The sequence below is a fragment of the Erpetoichthys calabaricus genome, chromosome 12 (assembly GCF_900747795.2).
Source record: "Erpetoichthys calabaricus chromosome 12, fErpCal1.3, whole genome shotgun sequence".
Lineage (NCBI taxonomy): Eukaryota > Metazoa > Chordata > Cladistia > Polypteriformes > Polypteridae > Erpetoichthys > Erpetoichthys calabaricus.
The window spans coordinates 90,497,168-90,518,704 of record NC_041405.2 but is presented as its reverse complement, the minus strand read 5'-3'; the positions used below and the strand labels follow the sequence as shown (position 1 = coordinate 90,518,704).

At 38.9% G+C, this 21,537-nt stretch overlaps 1 protein-coding gene across 4 annotated transcripts in view; it reads left to right on the top strand.

Moving 5' to 3' along the window:
* The window catches only part of septin6 (septin 6), an 86,345-nt gene that overhangs the window by 50,098 nt on the left and 14,710 nt on the right, over nucleotides 1-21,537 (top strand). For all 4 annotated transcript variants that reach the window (XM_028815856.2, XM_028815854.2, XM_028815855.2 and 1 more), the window contains exons 3-9: nucleotides 4,938-5,133; nucleotides 8,918-9,104; nucleotides 9,676-9,837; nucleotides 10,506-10,602; nucleotides 13,097-13,265; nucleotides 19,774-19,906; nucleotides 20,867-21,057. In XM_028815856.2, the coding sequence (XP_028671689.1) occupies nucleotides 4,938-5,133; nucleotides 8,918-9,104; nucleotides 9,676-9,837; nucleotides 10,506-10,602; nucleotides 13,097-13,265; nucleotides 19,774-19,906; nucleotides 20,867-21,057 (1,135 nt within the window). The remainder of the gene's footprint in view (nucleotides 1-4,937; nucleotides 5,134-8,917; nucleotides 9,105-9,675; nucleotides 9,838-10,505; nucleotides 10,603-13,096; nucleotides 13,266-19,773; nucleotides 19,907-20,866; nucleotides 21,058-21,537) is intronic.

Sequence of the window (21,537 nt, the reverse complement as noted above, 5' to 3'; positions counted from 1 at the left end):
AAAATCTGGGTACCCATGTAAATTTGCTGATTTGAATGCATGTAACTGCTGTTACAGGTGGCTGGGGGGCGACCCGGCCGGGACGCCCCGGTAGACCGGAAGAGGGCTTCCGTCCGCCTCAGACCACGTGGGGGCGACCACCCTGGTTGCTATGGGGACCACGGGTGCAGAGCTTTGAAGCTCAACTCTGTAGGGGCCCGTGGTCAACGCCAGGGGGCGCCCCGATGCCTTGGGAGCCCTGGACCTCAGCACTTCTGCCACACCCGGAAGTGCTGGGGGGAAGAGAAGCAGGGACACCTGGAGTGCTTCCGGGTACGCAGCCAGCAACTTCCGCCACACTAGGGAGTGCCAGTGGAAGATTGCCGGGAAGCACCTGGAGCACATCCAGGTGCATATAAAAGGGGCCGCCTCCCTTCATACGTGGGACTAGAGTCGGGTGGAAGAAGGACGAGGTCTCTGGAGGAGGCAAGGAGGCGGCCTGAAGAGAAGGCATTGTGTGTGTTGGCCAGGACTTTGGGGACTTTTGTGGCCTGTGGCACTTTTGTAAATAATGGAGCACTTTAATAAACATGTGTGGGGTGATTCAGACGTGTCTGCCTGTCTGTGTCTGGGTCATGTTCCACACTGCTCAATACTGATTACTTGCAACACCAAATTAGTTGGATTAGTTCATTAAGCCTTGAACTTCATAGACAGGTGTGTCCAATCATGAGAAAGGGTATTTAAGGTGGTCAATTGCAAGCTGTGCTTCCCTTTGACTCACCTCTGAAGAGTGACAGCAAGGGATCCTAAAAGCAACTCTCAAGATCTGAAAACAAAGATTGTTCAGTGTCATGGTTTAGGGGAAGGCTACAAAAAGCTGTCTCAGAGGTTTAAACTGTCAGTTTCAACTGTAAGGAATGTAATCAGTAAATGGAAGGCCACAGGCACAGTTGCTGTTAAACTCAGGTCTGGCAGGCCAAGAAAAATACAGGAGCGGCATATATTGCATCCGGAAAGTTTTCACAGTGCTTCATTTTTTCCACATTTTATGTTACAGCCTTATTCCAAAATGGATTAAATTCATTTTTTCCCTCAGAATTCTACACACAACACCCCATAATGACAACGTGAAAAGTTTACTTGAGATTTTTGCAAATTTATTAAAAATAAAAAAATTGAGAAAGCTCTTGTACGTAAGTATTCAAAGCATTTGCCATGAAGCTCAAAATTGAGCTCAGGTGCATCCTGTTTCCCCTGATCATCCTTGAGATGTTTCTGCAGCTTAATTAGAGTCCACCTGTGGTAAATTCAGTTGAATGGACATGATTTGGAAAGGCACACACCTGTCTATATAAGGTCATACAGTTGACAGTTCATGTCAGAGCACAAACCAGGCATGAAGTCAAAGGAATTGTCTGTAGACCTCCGAGACAGGATTGTCTCGAGGCACATATCTGGGGAAGGTTGCAGAAAAATTTCTGCTGCTTTGAAGGTCCCAATGAGCACAGTGGCCTACATCATCCGTAAGTGGAAGAAGTTCGAAACCACCAGGACTCTTCCTAGAGCTGGCCGGCCATCTAAACTGAGTGATCGGGGGAGAAGGGCCTTAGTCGGGGAGGTGACCAAGAACCCAATGGTCACTCTGTCAGAACTCCAGAGGTCCTCTGTGGAGATAGGAGAACCTTCCAGAAGGACAACCATCTCTGCAGCAATCCACCAATCAGCCCTGTATGGTAGAGTGGCCAGACGGAAGCTACTCCTTAGTAAAAGGCATATGGCAGCCCGCCTGGAGTTTGCCAAAAGGCACCTGAAGGACTTTCAGACCATGAGAAAGAAAATTCTCTGGTCAGATGAGACAAAGATTGAACTCTTTGGTGTGAATGCCATGTGTCACGTTTGGAGGAAACCAGGCACCGCTCATCACCAGGCCAATACCATCCCTACAGTGAAGCATTGTGGTAGCAGCATCATGCTGTGGGGATGTTTTTCAGCGGCAGGAACTGGGAGACTAGTCAAGATAAAGGGAAAGATGACTGCAGCAATGTACAGAGACATACTGGATGAAAACCTGGTCCAGAGCGCTCTTGACCTCAGACTGTGGCGACGGTTCATCTTTCAGCAGGAAAACGACCCTAAACACACAGCCAAGATATCAAAGGAGTGGCTTCAGGACAACTCTGTGAATGTCCTTGAGTGGCCCAGCCAGAGCCCAGACTTGAATCCGATTGAACATCTCTGGAGAGATCTTAAAATGGCTGTGCACCAACGCTTCCCATCCAACCTGATGGAGCTTGAGAGGTGCTGCAAAGAGGAATGGGTGAAACTGGCCAAGGATCGGTGTGCCAAGCTTGTGGCATCATATTCAAAAAGACTTGAGGTTGTAATTGCTGCCAAAGGTGCATCGACAAAGCATTGAGCAAAGGCTGTGAATACTTATGTACATGTGATTTCTCAGTTTTTTTTATTTTTAATAAATTTGCAAAAACCTCAAGTAAACTTTTTTCACGTTGTCATTATGGGGTGTTGTGTGTAGAATTCTGAGGGGAAAAAAATGAATTTAATCCATTTTGGAATAAGGCTGTAACATAACAAAATGTGGAAAAAGTGATGCGCTGTGAATACTTCCCGGATGCACTATATGCGCAGGATTTTGAGAATGGTTACAGACAACCCACAGATCACCTCCAAAGACCTGTAAGAACATCTTGCTGCAGATGGTGTATCTGTACATTGTTCTACAATTCAGCACAATTTGCACAAAGAACATCTGTATGGCAGGGTGAGGAGAAAGAAGCCCTTTCTGCACTCACACCACAAACAGAGTTGTATGCATACTTGTTGTATGCAAATACTCATTTATACAAGCCAGATTCATTTTGGAACAAAGTGCTTTGGACTGATGAGACAAAAATTGACTTATTTGGTCATAACAAAAAGCAATTTGCATGGCGGCGAAAGAACACCACATTCCAAGAAAAACACCTGCCACCTACTGTCAAATTTGGTGGAGGTTCCATTATGCTGTGTGGCTAGTTCAGGGACTGGGGCTCTTGTTAAAGTCGAGGGTCAGATGAATTCAACCCAGTATCAACAAATTCTTCAGGATAATGTTCAAGCATCAGTCACAAAGTTGAAGTTATGCAGGGGTTGGACATTCCAACAAGACAATGACCCAAAACACAGTTTGAAATCTACAAAGGCATTCATGCAGAGGGAGTAGAAGTACAATGTTCTGGAATGGCCGTCACAGTCCCCTGACTTGAATATCATCCAAAATCTATTGGATGATTTGAAGCAGGCTGTCCATACTCGGCAGCCATCAAATTTAACTGAACTGGAGAGATTTTGTATGGAAGAATGATCAAAAATATCTCCATCCAGAATCCAGACACTCATCAAAGGCTATAGGAGGCGTCTAGAGGCTGTTATATTTGCAAAAATAGGCTCAACTAAGTATTGATGTAATGTCTCTGTTGGGGTGCCCAAATTTATTCACCGGTCTAATTTTGTTATGATGCATATTGCATATTTTCTGTTAATCCAATAAACTTAATGTCACTGATGAAATACTACTGCTTCCATAAGGCATGTCATATATTAAAAGGAAGTTGCTACTTTGAAAGCTCAGCCAATGATAAACAAAAATCCAAAGAATTAAGAGGGGTTCCCAAACTTTTTCATATGACTATATAAGCAGGTTAGGATTATGGATGGATTATTATGGTTGTGCCTATAGTTGAGATAAATATATGAATAGATTAATGGATGGAAGATACTTAAGACAGCAAACACTAATACTAATAATAATATTGTGCAGAAAGGTGGTACAGTGATACGCAGTAAAGGAGACTGTGGCTCACATGTGTTTTTGCAATTTCTGCCTGAATGCTCAGGTTTCCTCCCACAGTCCAAACACATGCAGGTTAGGAGGATCTTTGCTAAAGTGGAGTGTGTATGTGGGTGTTTGTTTGTTCACCCTGCAATGGACTGGCGCCTTGTCCAGGGATTGTCCCTACTTGTGGCTAATGCTTGCTGAGAAAGGGTCCAGGTGTCCTGTGACCCTGCTCTAGATAAGTGAGTTTGAAAGATGGGTGAATAAATAAAAATTGAACTAAGACAGCAATTCATGTTTGGGCATCAATGTTCAATGTTGTCAATAAGAGCTCTTCGGGATGACTTTCTGAGCTGAAAGAATGCCATGGATGAAGATGAACGAGGTAGTTGGTCAAAGTGAAGTGCATAGCTGGTCTCTTTTTAAAATGGCTGAACCTTACAACAGTGGTTTGTGTTTTGCTTTTTTACGTTCTTAAAACAGCGTGGATACACCATTTTGCAGTGTGTGTGTGTAATCTATAGATGAGGATTAGTACTTGATAACATTTTGGCTAGAAAATGTATGTATTAAGTACATTTCAAGGGTTTTCTTTATAATGGGAGGCCAGTATCCAGGTACTGTATTATAAAACATAAGAGCAGGCCAATTTATTTTTTTTAATTTAGACCACACACTTTAGAACACAATTTCATGTGGCAAATAACTACCATTATTGTGAAGAAATAACTCTTCCATAGAAAACCCCAAACATATCCTTTAACTTACTTGCACTTCAGCTGTTTGTAGATAAAAATAATAAAAAAAAAAAACTGTTTAAAATAAAAGGTTGCTTATTTTTTCAATCCCAGACTTTGGATACGGTGAAGTTACCAACTTTCTCTCAACATTTTTCCCTGTATTGGTTTACGATGTCCTAATATTTCAAAAGTGAGCCTTCATGTTCATTAGTGTTTGTCGTATACTTGATTTGGCCTTGAGTATTTAGCTTTTACTTAATAATTAACCATTATGATCACATCATTTACACTATGATATATTTATTATGGCAATTTGTAGTTCAATTATATTAAACAAATTATTAAACCTTTTTCTGTTTTTTTTTCCCCTTTTTCTCAATTAGGTGAAACTGGACTGGGAAAGTCCACCCTTATGGATACATTATTTAACACCAAATTTGAAGGGGAGCCAAACTCGCATAGCCAGCCAGGAGTACAATTGAAATCCAACAGCTACGAGCTACAGGAGAGCAGTGTGCGCTTAAAGCTTACAGTAGTGAACACTGTAGGCTTTGGTGACCAAATTAACAAGGAAGAAAGGTAGTCAAATGATTTATAGATAAAAACAAAACTTTACCAGTAGTTGCCTGCTTAACAACTGATATTAATATGTCATTTATGTTTCTTCCATTTGAAGTATTTAAAGTTTGAAAACTTTGATACTGTGTCTGATGGTACACCACTTTTATATCTGTTTTGCAGAAAAGATGTTGGTATCATTTAGAAACCAATTGGAATTTGGGAATTTTCTTTCAGTCTTTTTAAGTAATCCACAAATTGCAGGTATTTCTGATACAAACTAATATGCTCAAAATAATGTCTACAATGGGGGCTTTTTAATAATGTTCTTCTTTTCTTACTGAGACTTTATGTTAATTTTTCCTGGTAATCCAAAGCATCAACCTGTAGAGAGACATTCTTGTCCCACACACTTACCATTCCCTCTCAGAACTGATCTGCTTTTTCATCTTGTTAATAAACAGGCAGATAAGCAGATAGAAATATCTAAAAACAAAGCATTACTGTCTGTTTGATGCTCACCCGTTTACGAAATGTATGTATTATACGTGTATTAATGATAACTAGGACAGTATTGGATCTTTCACCTTTATTTCCATTAGATACTAATAGACTAATTTAAAGCAAATAGTAAAGCAATTTCATATGTAGACTCTCTGTAAATAAAGGAGTTAATTACCTTTTAAAGTTAATGAATAATAATTGACATTACATTGCAGTAAAATTTTATTCCTAGACCTAGATACATATAGGTCTGTAGATACATTCAGTTTTGTATTTATTAATAATAACTAGGTTCTAAGATTTTTCCCCTGAAGAAGAGAGGTGTTTGAAAGTATGGTAGTTCTACTTGCTAATCATGGTGCTGAAGAGTGGCAATGTGTTGCTAGTTGAGTTGTACATACAAGTAAGAATTTCACTGTATTATGTACATGGAGCAAATAACAATGCTGTAAACTATTATGTGCCCCTTTCAGGTCCACAATCCAGTATCTGAAATTCAAAAAGTTATGTTTTTTTTTTTTTTTTGTGCCATCCGTGCACCAAATGGCAGATTAATGCCCTAGCAGTTATGCATTTTGAAATTTTGTGCACATGGGTTTAGCATGAATACTATATAGTTAAAAGGCATAGCACACTTTTTAGATTATAATTTCACTTTCATAAACAATTCTTGGTACTTTAATCCTTTCATTAAAAAAAAAAATGATGGCATCAAAATGACTACCTTTTGGAGATGTCATCTATTTTGGCATCTTGTAGCTTAGTACAATATTTACTCATATATATTCTGCCAGATTTAGCACACCTGCAAATGTTTATCTAAAATTACTTCTTAAAGAGATAATCTTTTCTCACATCAACCATTGTGAGAGTCTCTCTCTCTCTCTCTCTCTCTGTTATTGGTAGATGTACTGCAATGTTTTGTTCCTTTGCTATTTTAATTACTATGGTTAAAGAGGAATGCATTGATAGGTGTTTAAGTACTTAATTTTCGGTGTTGTTAGTGCCAATAATTTCATTTTTAATTTTGGTAGGACTAGCTCTTTATTTATCTTGCCTTTCATTGTAGATTCAGGTTCCTGGTTGTTAAACTTTAATTTAGGTAGATGAACCTCAATTCTTTATAAGAAACAGAATGGTACAATTTATTGATATACTCAAGGATTATAGAAATATAATTGCTTATGCAAAGCAGACTGATGCAACAGACTATCTTCTAACACAGGAATGTGTGTGTACTTTGTCTGATATGCATGAAACAGGGGAAAAGGATGCTAGGGAATGGCATAGAGCAGGCTACCTATGTTGTGTACTTTTTTTATTGAAAACAATGTTTTGAAAGGTATAGTGTACAGTGGAACGTCGGGTCACGACCGTAGTTCGTTCCAAAACTCTGGTTGCAACCCGATTTGGTCGTGACCCGAAGTAATTTCCTCCATAGGATTGTATGTAAATACAATTAATCCGTTCCGGACCGTACAAGCTGTATGTAAATATATATTTTTTTAAAGATTTTTAAGCACAAAAATAGTTAATTATACCATAGAATCCACAGTGTAATAGTAAACTAATGTTTACTTACTTCTTCTGCTTGGGCTCTCTCGTTTTCTCTCTCTCGCTCGTGCTCTCTCTCTCTCGCTCGCTTTCACACTCTCTTGCTCGCTGCACAGGGAGAGACTGAACATGTGCGGAAATCATCGGCATGTACGAACTGGAAGGGAAACTGGCTTGTTCGTCACCCGAATGTGTGGTCGTGAACAGATGTAAAAGTTTGGTGGACTTTTTGGTCGTAACCCGATTTGTACGTGGTCCAAGACGTTCGTGACCCGAGGTTCCACTGTATATCTTTTTACGCATCTACATCAATTTTAGTGGGCTCCTTCTGTCTACAGATGAGTGGAAAATGTTTAGCATGTCACTTTTGTTAACTGCACTACACTCCTCCACAGTAATGTAAACTGGGGCCATAGATGATAATTTATTTTACTGGTATGCTACAGGTTCCCCTCGATATATCAACGAAAAAAAAACTTGACAAAACATATCTCTGAAATGTTGTAATTCGCCTTGGATAAACGTGACCATCAATAAATAATAATGGCATCATGCTTTTAAGATGTCCAGTGCTGCGCCTTGGGGTTTAGGTGGAGTGTACTCATTTTCTTTGCCATGTGTTCTTCTCTGTGCATACTGTGGCGTTGTTTTCATCTGCTTCCTTTAAGTGTTAAACTCTTTGATACTGTCCTCTGCTGTTTCATACAAAACCATGTGATTCTTTCAGGTTAAATACTTGTACACTGAAATTCCGTTTTTGACGCAAAATTTCTTTTCTAATGGGTTTAATTAGTGGCACATAGCTTAAACTTGGATGAGTGGATCTTGGTTGAGTTCTCAAAGGGATTTCAGAGAGTCTAGCCCCAAGAGGTCTAAAGAGAGTAGCTTCCAAACAGGGGGAAAAAAAGCATTTAAACCACAAGAGAACTTGAAAAGGACCCTGGGTCAGAAGAGGATTCTTTCATTCCCCAGAGACTTGCATATGTAGGTTTTTTTTTTTTTTTTTTTTTGCTCCAAAAATTGGAGCATTACATGCCTCTCGTTTTTAAGGAAAGGTGTTGTCTCAGCTGATAGAATCAGAGTTCACATTTGGTTACTGTACAGGTGCGTGTATGCTTATTTGTGCATTAGTTTATTCACCAAAGTGAGCAGGAGGTAAGCTTGCAGTTATTGTTGTAAAATATTAATATTCTTTTAGGCACCTGTTTATCTAGCAAGATTGTCCGTCTGTAAACATGTCTACTCATCTTTAATAATAGCATGTTAATTAGAAAAAATTCAGAAAGCAAGCTGAACAGATGTTGATAAAAAGATCTACAGAATATTTTTTTTAACTTTTTTGCTAGGTGGCCAGAAACCAGAATTGAATGGAGTACTGTATATTATTTTAATAATATAACACTTTAATGTTATAATATGTTTAGCTACCATTCTTTATTTAAATTTGTGAAACTTGCTACAATTAAAGTGTCATTTACTTGCCTGTTTATTAATCTGTAAATATGAGTGGTTGATGATTGGCCTTGAAGATCTTCAGACATTTTTTTTTGCATTTGAACTCCATTATTGCTGTTAACAAAATGTAACTTTTTCACTGGCTCAGTGCAGTTGATTTTTCATATTATCTTGTTTTTGTGCGGATTTAACTAGTTTGTTGCATTGCTTTTTATTGCCCAGCTCATATATAGCAGTATCACCTTGTTTTAGTGCGGATTTAACTAGTTTTGCATTGCTTTTTATTGCCCAGCTATAAGCCTATTGTGGAGTTCATCGATGCACAATTTGAAGCCTACCTTCAAGAAGAACTGAAGATTAAACGTACACTGCACAATTACCATGACACACGCATTCATACTTGCTTGTATTTCATTGCTCCCACTGGCCATTCCTTGAAGTCTCTTGATCTGGTCACTATGAAGAAACTTGATAGCAAGGTATGCCTGTAAATATTGCATTATGGTAATACTCAAAAGTGAACATAAAAGTAATTTTTGTAATCTTCTGCAAAAAAAAAAAAAAAAAATCATGAGAACACATAATTGGTACATATTTGTGTAGCCCTTGTAGTTTTCTGGCTTAATATTACAGTACCAAATGTGTCTAGCAAAATGTATCCAGGTAAAAATATCCAGTTGCATTTGAATATATAATGAAGTAAATTTAGACAGAAAATGTATATTCAAGTAAAGCAGAAATATTCTCAAAATATACTCAAGTGCAGTTAAGTATTTCTACTTTGTTACAACACAACACTGCTTTTACTGTACCATTTTGTAAATGACAGTATCACTCCAGGTTTGATGTTATACTGTAATAAGTGAGTTCAGATAGTGAATGGATGAATGGGTACATTTTGGAGGTTCTATTCCTTTAAGCAAATTGGTAAAAATAATTAATCTGTTATCATTTTAATGCATGCTTTGTCCAGTTTAGTATTAAGGGTCACAGGGAAGGTGGTGTAAAACATCGCCATTAAATAAATTATTATTATTGTTTTAATTAAAGGTTAATATAATACCTATCATTGCAAAGTCAGATGCAATTTCAAAGAGTGAGCTTACAAAATTCAAGATCAAAATCACTAGTGAACTTGTCAGCAATGGCGTCCAAATCTACCAGTTTCCCACTGATGATGAGACGGTAGCGGAGATCAATTCAACAATGAATGTAAGTTTTTATTTTTATTTAAAAGTGTATTGTCTACTTGCGTAAGATTTTGAAATATCAGATATCAAATTGAATTCCTAGAGTGTGTATATTTCTCTGAAAATAATTTATAATACAAAAATATGGCAATTGGAGACATAATTTCCTGTATTTTTTCTTTCAAACTAAAGGGCTTGAATTTTTGTTTTTTTGATACAATGATTGTTCTTTTCCTAGAGTTTGCTTGCTCAGCCTTGTGAAAAACATTGTGTTTTCCTTGTAAGAATTAAAGTGAATGTCAATGACAAGCCCAAATGAAATTTTGTTCATGAATTAAAAAAAAAAAAAAAAACAAGCCCATTTCCATTTGAGTATCTTTTGGATACTACCAGGTTCCCATCAATGTCAATGGGCTTCACCTTTGCAAATTCAGGAAAGGACAGCGGGGAACATTTGAGTAGGTGCCTCATTAAGTATGGTACAGTTTGGGGGCTATTTGGGAATTTTTGTTTTCATTAAAAATATGTGAATGTGCAGTGGTGGATGAATGCACAGAGGTGTGATTTGGTGTCACCCTATTATAGTTTTAACCACTGTAAATCTGGGACAGTAGTGGGTAAATTCCATATGTGTTTAATGCTGAAACTGGTTTCAGGTGATATTTAAAACAGGTGCTTTTTTTTGTGCAGGCTCATTTACCCTTTGCTGTCATTGGCAGCACAGAGGAGGTAAAAATTGGAAATAAGATGATGAAAGCTCGTCAGTACCCCTGGGGAACAGTGCAAGGTGAGTTTTTTTTTTTCTTTCCAGTTCTCGTACATTTCCATAAATAACATTATTAAAGCTAAGTCATTTTAGGCATTTTTATTTATCATATTATTTTTAGTATTTGGATCTAGTGTTGAACCAGCGACTGGTGATTCATGGAAAATTGTTTATGGCTTTAGGCTTTTAATGCCTATGTGAAATGATCAGTTAAATTCTGGTAACACGTTGTACTGTACTTTGTACTTTCAGTCATGTTATTTGTAGTTGTTTGAGTACTTCAGTCTCTCAACTGCATATTTGTTTCATCTTCACCATTTATTCTGATTAACATTGCTACCTTATTGTGCTTTGCTTACTTTTTTGAATTTTAGATTCATTACTGTAAAATATTTTTGATATATACCTATAAAATTGAAAGATACAATATGCAAATTGCATGTACCCATTTTTATTTATCTTTTTGTACAGTGTTTTGAACTCAGCAATGGGGAATGTTCTGTATAAAAACACATTTACTTGAATTGAACATACACTGATAAAAATTAGGGCTGCACCTAACAACTGTTTTTTTAATGATTAGTTTACCAGTTATTTTTTCAATTTGTCAACTAATCTAATAAATAACTTGTAGCATCTACAGAGACATCTATTACTTTAAGGCTGATTAACTGCATATTATGGGATGATAAGGGTTGGATAATGGATGGATGTATATTATGGTATATAGATGAAGGAAGGAAACAGCACACATGTAACAAACCATCCTGTGGTTCTGAGTCCTCTTAATAGAATAAAAAAAGCAGAACATACAATACTGGTGCCAGAGTAAAAAACGAAATAGTTAAACAGTTATAGATGTCGCTGGAGTTCCTGGGATTCGGTCAATTTGGCAGACTCATGGAAAAAGTTCAAACAACACATACAGCTAATGTTCATGGGCCCACTTCAAGAGAAAGGGGAAAAGGAAAAATGTTCTGCTGTGGATTGATGACAAAGGATAGGACATATACAACAGACGACAGTAAGAAATTACATATTTTTATGACCGTTTTGAGGCTAATGTAATGACAAAAGCAAATGTGATATTCACTCTGATAATTTAATGAAAAGGTGCAGGCAGCTGGTTGAATTGTTTGAACATTTCCTGACAGAGCTAAGGCTGCTAGTCAAAGACTATGAATATGGAAATAGCTAGAGGCATCTGTTACTTTAAATGTAAGGGATGGTATGTACTGTATATTGTGGGATATAGATGGAGGAAGTAAACAGCACATGTAACAAGCCATCCTGTGGTTCTGAGTCCTTTTAATAGAATAAAGCGGCAGAACATAAAGTTGTCGGTCAACAGTAATAATTTTGGATTACTGTGTTAAAAATCTAACAAATACCAAAAAAACCAACCATGAAAAACTTTTAGCATTAGAATTTAAGGGTGACTGTTTAATAAGTGTTTCTGTTTTACATGGTTTCATAATGCATGTCGTGCTCAGAATGCATAGATTTACATTGTTAATGCATTTTATTTCTCATCTCATCACCTTATCATCTGATACTGCTTGTCCTGGTGAGGGTCACTGTGTTTTCTGTTTTTTTTTTTTTTCCTTTCATTAATTATGTTCTATTATAGAGTATTCTTCTAATCCATTTCTCGCAATCTCTAACCCATCTCCAGGTTACCTCTTTATTCTCAAGTAATCGAGCAAGTAACTTTTAATTGTAATTACACCGCATTAGCCCTGGTTGTTTAACTTCATATAATCAGTAGCTACCCATTCAAGCTAATAACTTTCTCTTTTGGTATAAGCATTATCAATAGAGGCATGGTGGCGTTGCACTGCTGCCTCGCAGTTAGGAGACCCGGGTTTGCTTCCCGGGTCCTCCCTGCGTGGAGTTTGCATGTTCTCCCCGTGTCTGCGTGGGTTTCCTCCGGGTGCTCCGGTTTCCTCCCACAGTCCAAAGACATGCAGGTTAGGTGGATTGGCGATTCTAAATTGGTCCTAGTGTGTGTGTGTGTGTGTGTGTGTGTGTGTGTGTGTTTGCGCATGCCCTGCGTGGGCTGGCGCCCTGCCCAGGGTTTGTTTCCTGCCTAACGCCCTGTGTTGGCTGGGATTGGCTCCAACAGACCACCGTGACCCTGTAGTTAAGATATAGCGGGTTGGATAATGGATGGATGGATTATCAATAGAGAAGATCATTTAAAAAGTTCTGACAACTTAATTATAGTTGTTTCTTAATTCGATCTTTGTCTCAAAGATAAAAATAATACAAGAGGGAAACAAATTTGGGGGCTTTATTAGATGTATTATATTTGCTTAACAATGCTTTTGTTTTTTTTGCTTGCCATTCATGTTTTATTTGCCATTCTCTACCTTAGAATTAACATAAAACTCATATTGTTCCTCACTTGTGAATGTGCAAAATGGATTGTTTATATTATGTTGCAAAACTGGACATTACATAGTTATAGAAATCTTCATTAATTTAACACATTTGAAATTTTGTGTTTTTAAAGTGGAAAATGAGAGTCATTGTGACTTTGTGAAACTGAGAGAGATGTTGATTCGTGTAAATATGGAGGATCTACGGGAGCAGACGCATACTCGCCATTATGAACTATACCGACGGTGCAAACTTGAAGAGATGGGATTCAAGGATACAGACCCTGACAGTAAACCTTTCAGGTATCAAAAAGAGCTTTGGCATAAATGCTTTAATATTCAAAAATGTCATACCAGATGAGTATTTTTGTTCATCTTATTTTACAGTTTTTGACTAGAATGTTCAAACTGGTTGTAATTGAGTATGATGGCTTGTTATATATATGTTGCTTGGTAATTTAGCATTTGTGCTTCAAGGATTCCTCAGTTAGCTTTAAGTTTGTCTTCTTAAAGGGGAAAATTAGTAGCATGTAATCATGTATTGAGAATACCTCAGTTTAGTTTGACCAGCTACTTTATTTGTGATGTTATCTTAGTAATACCCTAGCATCCTGTCCAAAGTTTTCCTGCTATGCACACCTCAGTGCTGCTACAACAGACTCCAGCCTATCTGATTTAGAGGTGGATTAAATAAAGGGATACAGAAAATGGATGGCTGTATGGAATTGAATGAGTTTTGCCAGTCTGATCTGGCATAATTTTCCTGTTATTCCTTTGCACTGAACCCCTTCAGTTTACCTACAGTGGAGTAAAATAGATAGATAGATAGATACTTTAAGACACTGCTGTCTACTTGTTGAACAAAACTTTCATGTGCTTGGACACTGTAGGCAGTGGTGTGAAGATCATGTCTTCTGTCGTTATGAGAGAACCTGCAGTCTGGTTACTGCTACATCCATGATATCTGAATTATGGACTATCTGACTGGCTGGTACATTTTGTATAGTTGCAGGACTGTGTGTCAAACTTGGTTATATGTGGCCTGATGGACAATGTCGGCTCCTTTCCTTTTCATACTGTACACATGATGTTGGGTACTACACTATTTTCTATCATCAATATAAATTCTTTGTTAGAGCAATAGTAGAACTGGAAGGTAGAAAGATGAGTACTTGTCTGTACTGGCAGGCTTTGTTGAGTGGTTTAGACTGAACCAGCTGCACCTCCACATTTGCAAGATAAACTCAACAAGAGATAAAGAGAATGATAAGAGAGCTGTCTATGTACCTTCACTATTGGTGGAACATTTACAAAGGTAATAAGACCTTACAAATATTTGGAGTGCATCTGGACAACAGATTGGAGGAGATTGCCAACACTGTGGCACCAAAAATAGTGTCACCTCTATTTTTAAGGAGACTTGTATCATTTTGATTATGCTGGCTTTTGTTAGATGTTTTATTAGTCTCTTGCTGCAAGTCTTCTATGAGGCAGTTTCCTCGGGCATAACATTACTACAGGAGATGGGCCAGCAAACTTGGAAAAAAAAATTGAAGAAGGCTGACCCAGAAGTCAGTCTGGGCTTACTGGAAGATATGCTTTTAGATTAGCACAAGGGGGCTCCGCCCCCTGCTTGCTTCGCTCGCCTACCCCCGGGGTTGGGTAACCCGAAATACATTGATGAATGTATGAGATATATCGAATTGTAAAGGTGTAGATGACGAACAAAGGAAGTAAAGAACCCATAGCATGGCACATTAGAAGGATCTATTGGAATACTTCTTTATACACAACATTTGTAGTAAAATCGTTGATAGAGTGCATCATCTGGATCTAACACGTAGATCTGTGCATATTTGCGTTCGTGATTTGGCTCAGGGTGCACTGTTCCATGTCCGATGTAATATTTGTCCACATACGCGAAAGCAGTATGGGCCATTGCCAGTTGGTGGCCTGATATTTACCCCCGTAGATGCAAAAGCAACTATTGTAGGATCTAATGCAGTCCATAATGTTTTTAGTTTCGGGTACATTGTTAGTTAGAAACATCCGTAGATATTCAGGATATTCATGTAAAGGAGGCAGTCTAACCTGACCCCTTTGACAACAACGTGTAAACTCATTAGTTGTATTGCCAGTTGTTTCTTCAGGGAAGTTAAGTGAATGACAATGACAGCAAATGATATTCATTAATCCTAATGAATGTTCATTAATAGTGGATGCACTTAAAACCAAAAAGCCCCCAACCTGGGTGGGACGCTACAATACTTTCGAATTTTACTGCTTTCATATTGTGTACCTTTGTCTGCATGTGTATCGCGCCATCGTTCATTTGAGCCTTTCGAATTCCATTGCTTTCATAATCTCTTATCTGCCTTTTTTTCTCTCCAATGCCTTTGGGTCTGTATTCTCCGTATTGTCCTTATACGCTTTCTATGCGCTGAGAGCACATGATTTGTGTGTTGGAATTGTTTCAATTTCATTATTTTCACTTTTACTTTAAAGCTTCATTAAAAACAATATTTTTTGGAGACACATTGTGACAATGCAACGTATAACTGCCCGTGAGTGAGTATTGTTTCTGTTTCTGTAATAAATAATCCGAGTTTTTCTGTTTGTCCATGTAATTTATTGATTGTCATAGCAAAAGCTATTCTCATGGTAAACTGTAAACATTTTACTACGAATGGCATATTACGATCTCCTTTGGTGTGTAATGTTACTCGCGGAATATATACATCACCTTTCTTTTTGCCTGTTAAAATTTGCATCGCTTCTCCGAGATTATCAATATACACCCGACCGAATTGTGTACTCTTTGAAATTTAACTTGTCGTTCCTTTAACTGTTGTGGGACCACAGATTCTCATAGCATATGGTCCATTATTGTGTAAATCCACGTTTTGTCCATTGAATGATGCGAATGCAAAAAGACTTTGATGTCTACTCTTTTTTTCAGACCTCAATTTGGCCTGGTATTTTTTCAATTACACCTGGTTCTGATGATTAATCACCTTTTGTTTGCGGTAATGCAATCGTTTCTATCTTTTCTTTGATACTGTAGTGACTGACATGACAAAGTGTCACAAAAGTTTTACCTGAACAATCGCTGACTTCCTAACCCCAAACACAACTTTCTAGCACCCTCTCCAACGCCCCCCCCTCCCCCCCCATTACCGCATGAAATCAATACCCCGCTATCAGTCCTCCGTGCTGTACTCCGCCTTCCCTCAATCTGACCAAACAGTCACTTAAAACCAAAAAGCCCTCAACCTGGGTGGGACGCTACATCCATCCATCCATTTTCCAACCCGCTGAATCCGAACACAGGGTCACGGGGGTCTGCTGGAGCCAATCCCAGCCAACACAGGGCACAAGGCAGGGAACCAAACCCGGGCAGGGTGCCAACCCACCGCAGGACACACACAAACACACCCACACACCAAGCACACACTAGGGCCAATTTAGAATCGCCAATCCACCTAACCTGCATGTCTTTGGACTGTGGGAGGAAACCGGAGCGCCCGGAGGAAACCCACGCAGACACGGGGAGAACATGCAAACTCCACGCAGGGAGGACCCGGGAAGTGAACCCGGGTCCCCAGATCTCTCAACTGCGAGGCAGCAGCGCTACCCACTGCGCCACCGTGCCGCCCTGGGACGCTACAATACTTTCGAATTTTACTGCTTTCATATTCTGTTTTAAATATCACCTGAAACCAGTTTCAGCATTACGACTCGCCTTTTCACTGAGACTTTGATATCTGACCGCTTCTTTTTTATTTCGGGAACTGTGCGACTTTGTGAACTTGAACTTTCGAGTTTCTCCGACACTCTATGTCACTCGATCAACTTCCTTTTGTTGATTATATAAATGCTTAAACCAACAAATTGTAAGTTTTTCCTTGCCTCCACTTGGTATTCGCTGAAATTCTTCTATTTTCCCTCGTGCTTTTGCCATTGTCTTTTCACAGAAGGCTGAGCTTAAGGGCTATTTATATTGATTTGCATATTCAAAGTGGGGCTCTGCCAGACGTTCCCAGCAGACCCTCACAGCACGTTTGGGCCTACCAGGCCTGACCGGCATCCTCCCCAACCATCGAAGCCAACTCTCCACCAGGTGGTGATCAGTTGACAGCTCCGCCCCTCTCTTCACCCGAGTGTCCAAGACATGTGGCTGCAAGTCCGACGACACGACAACAAAGTCGATCATTGAACTGAGGCCTAGGGTGTCCTGGTGCCAAGTGCACATATGAACACCCCTATGCTTGAACATGGTGTCCGTTATGGACAATCCGTGACGAGCACAGAAGTCCAATAACAAAACACCGCTCGGGTTCAGATCAGGGGGGCCATTCCTCCCAATCACGCCCTTCCAGGTCTCACTGTCATTGCCCACGTGAGCATTGAAGTCTCCCAGCAGAACGAGGGAGTCCCCAGAAGGTATGCCCTGTAGCACCCCCTCCAGGGACTCCAAAAAGGGTGGGTACTCCAAACTGCTGTTCGGTGCATACGCACAAACAGTAAGGCCCGGTCCCCCCACCCGAAGGCGGAGGGAGGCTACCCTCTCGTCCACCGGGGTAAACCCCAATGAACACGCTCCAAGTCGGGGGGCAGTAAGTATACCCACACCCGCTCGGCGCCTCTCACCGGGGGCAACTCCAGATTGGTAGTGAGTCCATCCTTCTCAAGGAGATTGGTTCCAGAGTCCAAGCTGTGCGTTGAGGTGAGTCTGACTATATCTAGCCGGAAACTCTCAACCTCGCACACTAGTTCAGGCTCCTTCCCCTTCAGAGAGGTGACATTCCACGTCCCAAGAGCCAGCTTCTGTAGCCGAGGATCGGACCGCCAAGGTCCCTGCCTTCAGCCACCACCCAACTCACACTGCACCAGACCTCCTTGGCCCCTCCCATAGGTGGTGAGCCCATGGGAAGGGGGACCCACGTTGCCTCTTTGGGCTGTGCCTGGCCGAGCCCCATGGGTGCAGGCCTGGCCACCAGGCGCTCGCCATCGAGCCCCACCACCAGGCCTGGCTCCAGAGCGGGGCCCCGGTGACCCATGTCCGGGCAAGGGAAAACGCCGTCCAAAGTTTTCATTCATCATATAAGGTTTGTTTAACCGCTCTTTGTCTCATTCCTCATCTAGGACCAGTTTGCCTTGGGTGGCCCTACCAGGGGCATAAAGCCCCGGACAACAGAGCTCCTAGGATCATTGGGACACGCAAAGGTGGCGGTTAAAGGAGGGGACATTTTATCTGTATAATGTAATAAACATATTTTGCTGCATTTAATCTTATAAAAAATGATATCATCATCATATGTAAATACACACTTTATAAAGTGGTGCAGGTTGTGCAATATTATAACTGCATTGCAAGTTTACAGTGAGGTAATTGTACTTGTATGTACAAACAGTTCTATAAGGAGCACTTGATGGATTGATTGAGTGCGTTTATAGTTCTTGGGATGAAACTGTTTCTGAACCGCGAGGTCTGTACAGGAAAGGCTGTGAAGCATTTCTTGGATGAGAGCAGTTCAAATAGCGAATGGCTGAGGCAGCGTGTGCTTGATTCTGTATACCAATAATTCTCTTTCCGGTTAGCTGCTCCGAGTGTTGCAGTGAGAGTAACAACGCTAAAGCAGCTATGGTATTTGGAATGGTTTGGCCATTCCATGGACCGTTATATTGTTACAGGTTAATTACAATCAGATGCTTTAAACTAATAAATAATATGCAGTTAATTTCAGTGTATTTTATAAAGCCGCGTCAAGGATGTAGATCTGAAAAAGAAAGGGAAACCACACTGGAACAGTAGCACTGCTTTGACTCTGGGTGCCGCCAATTTATAAAACCGAGCAGAGAACTTGCGTACGTCAGGGTTTGAGCTACCGTGAAAATGCGTGGCTTTACGGCAAGTTTAGGTTTTATACATTGCGATTTGAGCGTGGAAACAGGCTTACGCAACATTTTTGTGAGTATGCACTGTTTATACATGAGGCCCCTGGACTCACCTTTCTGTCCGTCGTGCATCCAACTCTGTGACTCAAGCTTGACAATACCTGTATTAAAAAAAAAAAAAAAGCGCTTCTTAAACTGCAAAAATTATTTAATTTGAAAATGAGAGGTTAAATGTAACTTATTTTTTTTAAATAGAAATACAAACACTTTTTATTTTTTTCTTTTAAACGTTCAGGTCCAAATGTCTGATCTTTAACTTTGTCTTCTGTTTACTTTCATGATCCTTAAAATTGTTGACAGCATTGAAGGCTTTCGCAACGTCATTTTTCTTCATTCTGAAATTGTCTTTTTCCAGGATTGTTAATTTCTTTCCACATAAACTGACGCCATTTCTTGCATTTTTTTGTTTATTGCAAAGAAATCGTTGAGAAGTGCTATGAAACTTGAACAGAGTAGCCGCACACAAGACAAGTACCCACGTGGGTACTCGGTGGAGCACTGACTCAAAAGTTGGCTGTGTATACGATGTCTTGCCTACACACTTGTTGAGACTGCCAGAGATCGAAAGTGAGAGATTTATTTCGAATGTATAGTAAATGGATCCTAATCAAAACACTATAACCATGATCAGATTTTTCCTAAGGAGGTTGCTGACTCTTTGATATTCTACAGTCAAAAAGTGGAACTCAAAGAATCCATTACAAGAAATATGTAACTTAACTGGTTTCCACTACTAATGTTAGTATAGCTTATTTCACGAGTATTTAAAGTTATTTATATACAGTAGTTTTCAGATGGTTTTATTTGGATTTCCTTCTTTACATAGTTTATTAAAATGTTCTTGTCTCTGAAGCCTGCAGGAAACTTATGAAGCCAAACGAAATGAGTTTATGGGAGAATTGCAGAAAAAAGAGGAGGAGATGCGGCAGATGTTTGTTCAGCGAGTAAAAGAAAAGGAAGCTGAGCTAAAGGAAGCAGAGAAAGAGGTAGGCAACATTTTCCATATTTTTTCAAACTGCACTTGGTAGACATTCGGCAGGAGGTAAATATAAAGTTCATCCAAATTCCAGGAACTGCTTTCATCTTCTTTATGGTTCATGGCATCAATGTAATGTGTAGGCATAAACAAACTAATTGCTTGACAATATATTTGCAACATTAAGTTATTTTAAAAAGTTCATACATTTTAAATGATATACTGTCACCTGAAATATAGATTATACAAGTTCTATAACTAAATGTCAAACTTTTTTCATTGTGTACAGGTCTAGTAAATTCACCATACTCTATGATTCAGTTTAATATTTTTTTTCTGCAGTGCACTCAGAAGGCATCCTTTGGCATTCACAAGATACTCGATGGGAAGCATTGTTTTGTGACATTCAGACATGTCCTATTAAAACCAGGCTCAGAATTATTTTTGTAGCCTTGTTTTACTGTTTAAAAAAAAAAAAAAAAAAGATTAGAAATGTAATTTTTGCAAATATTGAATTAGGACAGAATTGTAGCAATGCTCACGGTATTTCAAATCAAATGTGTAGCATTGATTTTCCATGTTAATAAAGAAGCAAATATACATTGTTGTGGAAGCCTTTATTAGGCAATACTCATTCACGATGGGCAGAGAGATTATGGTTTTTGTTTTAGTATTGTTACTGCTATATCAAACTGGTGAATACACCTTACACAAACATGCTGGATTTTACAGTTTTACAGTTTACAGTATAAATGTGTCATTCAGCACCAGCAATAAATTCTTTCCTGTTAAATTTCCCAGTTCCCTATTCAATTGGATTAGGCTACACCATATAATCAACTAAACCTTGTGCCTTTGTTCACTTCATGAGTTGTTTTTTATTTTGTATGTTATTGAGAATTGACATGTCTTAATTAAAAGTAACTGAACAAGAGTTCCAATAAAGCATTAGCATTTTTATGAATTTTAGTTACATGAAAAGTTTGACCGGTTAAAGAAATTACATCAGGAAGAGAAGAAGAAACTGGAAGATAAAAAGAAGGTGCTTGACGATGAAGTAAATAGCTTTAAACAGAGAAAGACAGCAGCAGAGCTTCTTCAGTCTCAAGCCCAACAAGCAGGTGGCTCTCAGACCCTGAAGAGGGAAAAAGAAAGGAAAAAGTAAGTATTTCATTTTTCCACAGTTACTATACACAATTCTTAGATCAGCCGCTAAAGATGATTTGTGCTGCAATACTTGTTAGATTCTTATTTCCACTTGAAATCTTTACAATGTATTTGCCTCTAATTACTGAGGTTTAAGATAAGACCTTGAATATTGCATTAAAATGAAATTGCAACATTTTAATTACTACTTTAAAATTTACTTAAATTACTTTTGATTAAAAGTCTTGCTTTCGGTGTTTTCAGGATAGTTCTATAGTTTGTTTTAAAAGTTCTTAATATTGTACTTTATTGTACAACTAAAATACAGTATGTTGTTTTACATATTTTCCAGAAAATAAGGTAAGAGAATTTAAAGAGTAGGCAGTAAGGCAGTGCGCAATTTGAATGAATAGGAAAGATAAGCAGATCTGTATTTATATTCTTTACGTTATTTCACTGAAACTGCTCATAAGCTGAGGTCTGTACTTTGTATAT